The 10,212-nt window shown below is 36.6% G+C and overlaps 2 protein-coding genes across 3 annotated transcripts; both read right to left on the reverse strand.

Annotated features, from left to right (window-relative positions):
* Positions 1-29: 29 nt before the first annotated feature.
* Positions 30-4,343, reverse strand: asah1b (N-acylsphingosine amidohydrolase (acid ceramidase) 1b). The gene is made up of 14 exons (XM_043246195.1): positions 4,203-4,343; positions 3,916-3,962; positions 3,438-3,528; positions 3,117-3,203; positions 2,885-2,963; positions 2,717-2,791; positions 2,171-2,216; positions 1,912-2,056; positions 1,637-1,691; positions 1,414-1,495; positions 1,037-1,168; positions 816-939; positions 672-728; positions 30-592 (listed from the first exon to the last, which is right to left on the reverse strand). The coding sequence occupies exons 1-14, from the start codon at positions 4,278-4,280 to the stop codon at positions 503-505; spliced, it is 1,188 nt and encodes a 395-aa protein (XP_043102130.1). The 5' UTR covers positions 4,281-4,343; the 3' UTR covers positions 30-502.
* frg1 (FSHD region gene 1) lies at positions 4,307-9,641 on the reverse strand. Of its 2 annotated transcripts, XM_043246382.1 has the most exons (10): positions 9,475-9,641; positions 9,274-9,341; positions 8,973-9,095; positions 7,207-7,264; positions 6,985-7,099; positions 6,751-6,855; positions 6,349-6,440; positions 5,627-5,737; positions 5,257-5,301; positions 4,307-4,412 (listed from the first exon to the last, which is right to left on the reverse strand). In XM_043246382.1, the coding sequence occupies exons 1-9, from the start codon at positions 9,534-9,536 to the stop codon at positions 5,265-5,267; spliced, it is 771 nt and encodes a 256-aa protein (XP_043102317.1). In that variant the 5' UTR covers positions 9,537-9,641; the 3' UTR covers positions 4,307-4,412; positions 5,257-5,264. The 2 variants fall into 2 exon arrangements, with proteins under 2 accessions (XP_043102317.1, XP_043102230.1); XM_043246295.1 differs by lacking the exon at positions 4,307-4,412 and having other exon boundaries at positions 5,175-5,301; positions 9,475-9,640.
* Positions 9,642-10,212: the final 571 nt, after the last annotated feature.

Genomic DNA, 10,212 nt, shown 5'->3' on the forward strand with positions numbered 1-10,212 from the left:
AATGTTGACTGACTCATTATTTCCAGAAATATTGTATCTCCATGATTTATTGTTGTTTGTGCAAACTTTATTGCTTTATGTACATTCCCATTCCTCATGAATTTGTTAGTTAACAGCGATAAAGAGGTTAAATAAAGTTACGAGGCACTAGTAGTGTTGATTATCAAGTTGGTCCACTGTGCATATTTCTGTATATTAATTTGTAGTTACAAAAATATCAATCACATTCACAAAAAATTGATGGAAAAAATCAAGTACAATCGTTCATACATATCAACTCTCAGTGCAATTATTGTTTTGTTTCCATAAGCATCTTTAGACGAGCGTTAAGTAGGCTGCCATACTGGACCTGACTGACAGGTTAAGCTTGATTAAATCCAATATTGCCTACAAAAGCAGACATAAAAATCTTTTAGAATTTTTAGTGGAGCTAAAATCTGAATTTGATTCTTCTTTGCCTTAAACGTAGTCCCAGTAATGCAGCCTGTCCAGATGGAGTCCCTCACCACGGCATGCAGGGGTTAGGACAGTCACGGATGTAGGACTCTAGAGTTCCCTTAGACACCTCCATAAGAGTAGTGTATGTGGTCAGCTGTACGGCACAATAAAGGGAAGTGTTAATAAACAAGCCTTAACATGAAATATAAAACGGTAACGGATAATCAACCTACTTTGTTTAACACTGGCTTGGTTGACAGGACATCATAGACTGTCTTTATGGAGATATCCTGAAAGCAAAAAAAAAAAAAAAAAAAAAAAAGAGTTAATTTTTGTAAGTTACAGTTTAGGTCTACGTTTGCAGTGTCAAAACTCACAGCCTGCGTGGTCTGATTCATGCATTTCATAGCAGGGGTTCTGCGGTCATCCAGAAACAGAGGCTCTTTCCAGTGGTCATAGTTAGTCTCCAACACATACCACCTGCCATTCTTCACATCCAGCCTCAAATAAATAGAAAATGCAGACTGTAATACTGACAACCTCAAACACACACGCGTTCATTTGGCTTTACGTGTAAAGACAAGCAGTGCTCCCTCACTCCAGTGGATTGATGCTGTGTGTCCTGGATCTGGTGATGATGCAGGCTTGGCCCGGCTGGTTTCCTCCGAGGATGAAGTACGCTGGAGCCAGCAGCTTAGTGTCAGACAACAGAGCCTTGGCACTTTCATAGCTAAAAGACGTCGATATCCAAAGAATCACCTTTATATAACTTTACAAACCCAGGAGACATCTGATTCTTTTGTTTTATATTTCAATATTTAATTTATGAAGTGATTGCAAATGCACGATAATTTAATAAATAGTGTTATATATGTGGTTATAATTACTTAATGCATTAGATTGTGTATTATATATAATTATAAATCATTTATTATAATGCAAAAATATATATTAATATATTTATCCATAGCCAACCTGGTAGCATTCTCCAGCACAGAACGGGTCAGAAAACTCATCCACATGCCGTCTCTCTTCCCCAAGATCCACTCCAGAATCCCTGTAATTCACAATGAAATAGTAAGAAAAAAATAAATAAATAAAAACCTGCAAATCCTCAATAAAAACTTCAACTTCAAGATGATATATATATATATATCAATGCCTCATATGACTCTGCAAATATAAGACAAAGGCTTACCGATGTAGCCTCCATCCAGACTGAATCGTTCATTCATAGTGAGGGTGAAGGAGCGCTACAAAGAAAACAAAAGACAGAGACGCAGTGAGAAACAGAAGCAATGTGATCACTGACCAACAATCCACGCTTTCACAATTCTATTTCCTGTTAAACTGCACGAGTCAAACTAAAAACAATGTTAGAGACAAAAGGGCATTCTAAATCTTGTCACCGTGTTTTAGAATTCAGATCTAATGAACTCGGGTCGCTCATACTGACGTGAGCTCTGTCCTCACCGGATGAATACCGGTCAGCATGCCAACGTATCCGGCAAAATTAGTGGATTTAAAGACGGTCTGGTTGTTGCGCCTGAAGTCAATGTTGACAACAAGTGGCTTCAGCTTCTCTGTGATTATCCATGATCTGTTCTTCAAATCCCAGCTGCAAGCAGAAGAGGGCACACACTGCAAATATGAGGTCTTCATGTTTTGACTTCTAACATACAGCATTATCAATAATTGAGGAAGTAGGTTAACAACAATGTACTGAACTCACCCCATGAAAAGTCCAAAGTCCAGGTTCCTTGCATGGATGAGATTGCCTATGATAAAAAAAAAAAAAAAAAAAAAAAAACACAACAAATCTTTTTTGACTACCATTCAAAAGCTTAAAGTCTGTGAGGAGTCTCCTCTGCTCACCAAGACTGAATTTATTTGCTCAACATTATTATTACAATTCAAATTTACTTTTTGTTTAATGGAAATTTCAAAAGAACAACATTTATATTAAAATAGATAACCTTTTTTGTAGGTTTAATCGTTAGCACAACATACATGCATATAGAAAAATATGTTTATGTTTATATGATCAATGTCTAATAATGATCATATAAATCTATTTTCATCATATAATGAATATAATATCTAATGAATATATATATATATATATATATATATATATATATATATATATATATATATATATATATATATATATATATATATATATATATATATATATATATATACATACATACAAATATTTTCACAACTTTTAAATAATGCAAACTATGAAAATTGAAAATAACGCTGATATCCTCACCATTGGCATCCTGCGCCACAAGAGAAGTGCATACGGTGAACACCTCGTAAAATATGTTGAAGAGCACCACCTCGCCTGAGTCGGAGAGAGCAGTTGATTGTGTGATTTAAACACAGATTTTATTTAACAGTGTTAAGCATAATAGTACTGTTTTGATGCATTTCCCACCCAAAGGAACACCAGACACCGATGCTATTCCTCTGATCTCCTCATTGAACGGGTAAGGCAGGGTGTCCACCATCAAGGGCTGGGGACAAACACAGTCCTTTTAGCAAACACTGTTATTACTTTTCAACTCAATAACGTAGATGATCCGCGACAGCTACTGTATATACATGTGCCAGAGTACTGTTTGTTTACTTATAAACATCATATACATAGTAATACAGACAAATCTCACCAAATCCTTGTCTACCAGATCAATGAGCTTTCCGCTGGGAACAAAGGCATCTGCTAGATCTCTGATGGCTTGAATCATGCTCTTCATCTAAAGGCAAAGCACATGAGCTCTTGAGCAATGAGAACACGTCAGCTCTTTTTGGACCATCTGCCTTTAGGTTTGTAGACTTTAAGGTTTTCAGTGAAATTATTACAGTAATTACTGTTACAGTTAAAGTTCACCAACACATCATTTAAAAGAGATGATATCTAAACTATAACAACTGTCCTCGGGGCTACGTTTGGCTGTATGTGCATTGATAGACTGAAACAGTGAACTCACGTCGTTCTTTTTGTCTGTAATGATATCTGTCCACCGTTTGCTTGGTGGTAAATCCAGATTAACAGTATACCAGGACACATCTCCTTTAAATCTAAAACATAGAGATTATACAGACTTTCTTATTCTCTCTTCTGTGAGAATTACAAACTCATAATTACATTTAAAATTCTTCATATTGAGAAAATTAGTAATTTTGTTAAATGTTCAATTGATGTTTTTATATTTCGTATTTGCATGACAAGGATACATAGGCTATCCACCCTGCTGTTACAAAACAACTGACTTTGTTTCACTTCTCTCAAACTAAATGGTGCACTTTTTTCTTAATCATGTAGCCTATTGTTCGATTTTTTTATAGTTACTGCTTGTCTTTTCTCACACACCTGTTGTACATGTAATTGTATTGCACTGATTTAATTTTGTTCTCTGACCAGTTTTTACAGGTTGTATAATCCATAATTTCAGTTGTCATACTCACGTCGGGCCGTTTGGCGGATACATGCCACTTCTGCACTCTTCTGTGTACTGAAATATGAACATTAGTAACTTTTTTTTTTACAGTAAACTGGAGCTGGGTAATCACTTCGCGACTTTTCTGTTAACGGTATGCTTATTAAGGTTAAAAACATAAAAATGGCGTATAAACACAAACCACCGCTCAACTGCTGTTATTCTGACTTGCATTTAACTTACTCGATATGAGGATTTCCGTAAACAAGCATTTGTTTTCGTAGGTATCAATGACAACTTGAGTTTGTCACTTACCGGAGGAACATATTGCGAAGACGAACACGTGAACATAAAAAAGAGGTTAAAGCAGAACAAGTGTGATTTGGTGATCATGATGAGACGAGCGCGGCGCGCAGTGCTCCTCTGAAGAGTCTGTGAAGGCGGAAGTGCCGGTGGCTCTCGTGACGGTTCGTGATCTGCGCAAACCCACGAGACACTGGGGGAGTTACTCACCTAAACATTGAGCTACAAAATAAAAGATTACTTAACTTTCTTTCTTTGTCCCCGTTTTATTCCACTAAGCCAAAGCATATGTTGGTCCTTTTTTTTTTTACAAAAAAGAAATAGCAACGTCCTTTTATCTGTATCAATACAGCAGGATCGGTAAAATCCAGTTAAACAAATACTCGAATGCGCCATCTATCGGCTGTAGAAGGAAGTGCAACAACAAGAGTATAGTTCAGTTAAACTGAGGAAGAGCTCTCCAATGACTGAGCAGATTTGATCATTTCGATATTTAAGTGCAATTAAGTACACTTAAATTACACAAAGCGCCCAAATACGCACACTCGATTAAATGTAATCTTGGGAGCGCTTGTACAATTTGTAAATTAGTTTGTTCAACTAAGAAGCTGCATTTGTATATCATAAGACTACAATAGTCATTTCAAAATCAATATTCGGCAAACAGGAGAATTGCTATCCGCAAATGATATCCATTATGTCTTCAAATGTCTCTTTTAACTTTAACAACATTTTCATTGAAATACAAACTCACACATCAACGCTAAATGAATTCGGTCAGAAACATTACGACCACATTTTCCACAATTATTCATTCTTCGTATGCACCATGAAAATTGGATTGCAATAATTACAATGTATTAAACGATTGAGATTTGACTTTACAATTCATTTAATATGGGAAAATAATCAAATTTACAATCCAATATTAAACACATGACTGTAATGTTATATTGTTATTAATCTAAAAGCAACAACAAAACATTTTCTTGTGAAAAGTGACCAGGTTTATTGTTTTAAAAAAAAAAAAAAAAACTGTAAAACTTAATGAGGGGAAAAAACACACTTCTGGATTCACTTGCAGTATCTGTCAGCTTTCATCTTGGCTCTCCTACAAAAGAAAAACATTTTCTTATGAACATGATGAAAATGAAATCCAATTCACATTTATTTGTATAGTGGCTTTCATGATACACATCATTACGAAGCAGCTTCGTAACTAAATATGGTAAATATGGTGTCGTTTACACTGTAAATGTAGAAATATTTGCATATTCACAATGTTTTATTGGATAAATCATCCAATAGGGTATATCTACATAATCTAACACATTTTCATCCATCTGTGGGTGATTAGTTAAATAAGCAGGCTACAGTCATTTATTATTCAGTATGAGCACAGTATGAATTTTTCCTCCTGAAGTCAGGCGTCTTACCGATCCAGCAGTTCCTCGTGGAATTTTCCATCTGTTCTGGCTTTTTTTAGTGAACTGCTGTCTTCCTCATTCACCCTCAGCTTCCGATCCTGGAAACTCTGGAACTTCTTCCTGTGTTTAAATTGTAAACATACAGATGAACTTTGCTGACGGCTTAATAAATGGCATAGCTTCTGTATCTTTCTGAAGGTTTGTTTGTGTAGCTCCCGTGGCTATTTTGAAGGCGAGAAAAATTCTGACTGAATTATTTATATTAATTATAATTTTTTTATCTCCAGAACTCTATTTGCCTTAACTCCGTTTAAAATCTATTCAAAAGAGTTAACAGAGTAATAAAATGTCCTCAATGTGATAAGACCAGTACAATCTAATAAAACATGCTTAATTGATAAAGGCATTCAGCAGAAAAACAAGTTGGACGATCTTCCCCTAGTTTAAAAAAATTATCCCATCGGTTCCAATGTTTTAGGAGTTTTTTTTTTTTTTTTCAACATTAAGACTTATTTAATGGAGTTTATTCATTGCATATAGATGCCAATCTTTTTGCCATTTGTTATTAACAAAAGAAGAAATGACTTTTTTTTTCAATCCACAGGAGGTACAGCACACGTTTTCAGATCCGTCAATACTTCTTTTTTTTTACAGCGGAGTCGTCTTCCTCGTTTCCTTTAATTCCACAGTGTCCAGGTATCTTGCTGAAGGTAATAAATGCAAGCACTCACACATAGTTGACCTCGCAGTTCTTGACATCACCCCTGTCTTCATCTGCTATATCGTCTTTTCTCTTCACCTCCCTTTCTGTGGATGAACGGATCTGCGGAGGACAGATAAGCATGAAAATACTGTTTATAGTGTTCATTCGAGAAAACTTTTTTTTTTCTAATTTGTAATTGTAATTTGACAGCAACAGCCTTCAGATACGATACGATGCGTGCGCTGCAGTGGTAAAATCTGGCCAATCTCACTGAATTATATCTCAAAATATATGCGAGCTTTAGGGTTACATATAATGATATCTAAAATAGCTGTGATTCATTCTGTCCTTCAGACGACAGCAAAAACATGAAAATCCTCCCCCTTGAGCAATTCTTCTCGGTGCGGACTGCGAGTGTAGAGAGGTTCACCTTGATCATCTCCTCCTCTCCAGCGGTCTTGTTCTTGGCCACTATGTCGCCGCTCTCGCTGTATGAGATAAAACAACTGTTTGCAGCAAGCAGGGCCAGTTTACCCTACAGCAAACAAGACACAGCAAAAGTAGGAGAAATGGATGAAACCAAACTTATAACATTCAGTACTATAATGATTCACATTTCCTATACGAAATGAAATGAATTGATTTGATTGACAGATTCACTCACATCCTGAAACACTGGTTCCCACTGCTCTCTGGAGCCAATGGCATCCGAGCGACCAACCACAACACCTTCTGAGCTTATACCTAAATACTTCCCATAGCCTGACTTTAGAGCTATCCTACACACCAGCAACAGAGGTGAGAAATATGAGTCACATGAGCAAATTACCTTAATTAGTTATGAAATGTTACAATTTACCTTTACAACTTCGGTTATGATCTTTACCTGGAGTCCGAGAGTCTGATGGCGGTAAATTGTTCTGGAGGATCTGGGCCTTCATCCTCTGCAAACATAAAACATATGTATTTTTAAAACTACACCACCATGGGGTTTCATTTTGTTTTATTTAAAGTCATCTCCCATGCTCAAAAAGTCTATAGCTTTTTTTCTATATAATTTCAGTTGAAAGAGTAGTTTTGCGAAAATGCAATTTAGTCCCATGACGGCAAAGCTGAATAAAAGTTTTATTAAAGCAATTACAGCAGATCTGTGCCGTTTCCTTTCCACAAAAGAAGTCAGATCCGCCACGCATTTATTACAGAATAATTTCCACGTCATTTATAAGAACATAAAACAAAGCTGGAACGTTCTGCTATAAGAATATCGCATACAGAGAACAAAGAAAATCTTGTAACTAAACTTCTTGGCAATAACTCACTGCTGAGCCTTCCGGTATTTTAACAGTACTTTCTTTTTCAACCATGAATGACTGAATGAAAGGAAGAGTAATCCAGGACGCCGATATTCTATCCCATCTGCTTTAGACATGATGAACTTAAGATATTGGATTCTGCAAGTGCATTCATGTGATATGCTCAAAAAGACACAGAGAAGCCTGTTTTTTTTCCCCCTCTGGAGAGTCATGGTAATCATACAGATGCATTGGTCATGAAGTAGGTGTCCACAGTGGTTTCAGTCATTCATTTAGTAATTTCAGGTTTTGCCAGTTAAATTAAATTGATTCCAGAGAGCGTGCACAAATTTCACGGTGCTTGCAGAGCGACGCAGAGGCCGATCTCTACAACCAGCGGTCAGTGCAAAGCAGAAAATAAGGCTGGAAAGAAAACAATCGTAAACAACTCCTTTCTGGTGACTGGACTATGAAATTGCTCCGTGCTTTGCATGAACGGCTGCGGTAATAGCGACTGACGATCCATAACATTATTCAGGTTTTTAAATCCCACACCGAGAGCAAAAGAAAAACAGCAGCACCTAGCCATCTCTACTTTTGAGACTTATTTGTTCCGCGCTATTAGAGGGACCTTTTCAATTTAAAAGGCAATATAAAAGCTGCATGGCACGGCTGAAAAAAATACAATGCAGTATAATTGCGGAGAAAGACGTGCCCGTTGCCTGAGAATACTGCGGAGAGCTTGTAAAGTGCGTTTTAAAACACAGGCCTCGAAAATAAAACTTCATCAAAATTATGTTTAAAAAAAAATAGAGATTGTATTTCATGTACATCATTACAACTATATAAATGTACTTGATAATTGGCCACAACCTTTGACATTTTAAATCTATGATATTCAATAAGCTATCCTACACAGACAATCACTTACTTCTGCTTAAGTAACATTTTGTTTTATGTTCCTTGAGGTCCACTTATAATGTTTTCACAATGATATATTCTCCACAATATCTTTCCTCATTTTGACCCTCTGTCTGAAATGCTCCTTTTAACACTAAACAGCCTCTTACGATTGGCTAATGTCAATGCATGACATTAAAACATTTCAGTACATTAATAGTGCCGTTTTGTTTTTTGCTTTTAAGAAAGGATGACAAATACATCACTACAAACTTGCTCAACTGCCCTAAAACTTTTTAAGAAAACATGAGTTTAAATCACTGAAGTGAGAGTTAGAGTTAGAAATGTGTTGTGTACATGTCTCGAACTGATTTTGAATGTTTATTTGTGGAATTAGTTTTAACAACATAATCTGAGCTGCCTCGTTTCAGGAGTTTAACGAGACGAATAAAACCCGAACCTTTATGTGGAGCTCCTACGGTGAAGAGTCCAGTGTCCAGTGCATGAACGTAGGAGCTTTTGTGCATCTCAATGGCCACTGATCCTGTGATCTCACCAAAACTTTTAGCTGACCACCATCCCCCTGAAGAGAAACACAAACACTTGTATGTAGCTAATAGGCAGTGTCACGTAACAATATAGCTGTAATGCAGATAATGCCGCATTTACAAAAACAGCTACTGCACTAGTCAATAAATATATCTATCTATGAATTATATATTATATATACTCAATGGGCAAAGTGAAAATATCTAACTTACCAACGACATCCGGCTTGTCTTCATCACCATCTCGTTTTCTCTTCTTGTCTTTGTTCTTTTTCTTCTTCCTGCAATAAATAATTCTTATATCAAGGGACCTTTTGGCATACGCAGCTGCTTAACGTTACATCAATTACAAATGTAAACATTATTGTCAAACGATACATTTTCATAAAGCTCGATACAGGGAGACAGCCTCACCTTTTATCGTTTAATCCTTTCAGGACCAGTTTGGTGGACTTTACGTGTGCGTACTCCGTCATGATCGCGCACACGGTTAAAGCGGCTGAATCGAAACGTTTTTGCGCGATATCGTACGTTCTCGTTCTGAAAAGCGACTTCCTGCAACAGTGTGTGAGTGTACGGTGGCCCAGAGGAGCCAGCCGAAGACGCGAGGATGGAGGGAAGGTGCGACACACGTCGGTTGGAAAACGCACTGCTCACTATTGTGCTTTTAATGGATAGTTATTAAATGAATAATTTGGCAATCGCAATGTGTTAGGAATGTAATCTGGATGTATTTGTAATGTAGTTATTGTAATGTGATGTACGTTCGCAGGCCTCTCTGGATAGTAAAGTATCCACTACAGAATCTCGCTGAAAGCAGGAGGTGATCAGTGTATGTTTTGCCTTGACATTTTATGAATACTGTGTAATTCTATAATACTGTGAATTCGAATACTACTCTTTTCACACACTTAGTAAGAGGAAGGTATACATATTGACTTGCTGCTTCAGTCGAGTACACTTGACTTCATCTTCCATCTCCGGTGTGATGGATAAAGCATAGTATAGTAGCCTGCATTTCTTTTAAAATGTAATAATTAAATTGCATTAAATGCCTTTGCCACTTTATATTCTATATATGTTTACTTGGTGAGTTGTAATTTTGAATCCTGCATGTGAGTAGCTGCAGACATACACAAGTTTATTTATCTA

The sequence above is a fragment of the Puntigrus tetrazona genome, chromosome 1 (assembly GCF_018831695.1).
Source record: "Puntigrus tetrazona isolate hp1 chromosome 1, ASM1883169v1, whole genome shotgun sequence".
NCBI lineage: Eukaryota > Metazoa > Chordata > Actinopteri > Cypriniformes > Cyprinidae > Puntigrus > Puntigrus tetrazona.

Bases quoted from the DNA above. Each gene is read 5' to 3' on its own strand.
- asah1b (XM_043246195.1), bottom strand. From the start codon at position 4,280: ATGATCACCAAATCACACTTGTTCTGCTTTAACCTCTTTTTTATGTTC. The intron at 3,529-3,915 runs GTGAGTATGACA...TCTATGTTTTAG, and splicing joins TATCCGCCAAACGGCCCGAC to ATTTAAAGGAGATGTGTCCT. The intron at 2,792-2,884 runs GTGGGAAATGCA...TCTCCGACTCAG, and splicing joins GGTGTCTGGTGTTCCTTTGG to GCGAGGTGGTGCTCTTCAAC.
- frg1 (XM_043246382.1), bottom strand. From the start codon at position 9,536: ATGACGGAGTACGCACACGTAAAGTCCACCAAACTGGTCCTGAAAGGA. The intron at 7,265-8,972 runs GTTCGGGTTTTA...TTATGTTTGCAG, and splicing joins CGTAGGAGCTCCACATAAAG to AGGATGAAGGCCCAGATCCT. The intron at 5,738-6,348 runs GTGAGTGCTTGC...ATTTAAACACAG, and splicing joins AACTGCGAGGTCAACTATGT to GAAGAAGTTCCAGAGTTTCC.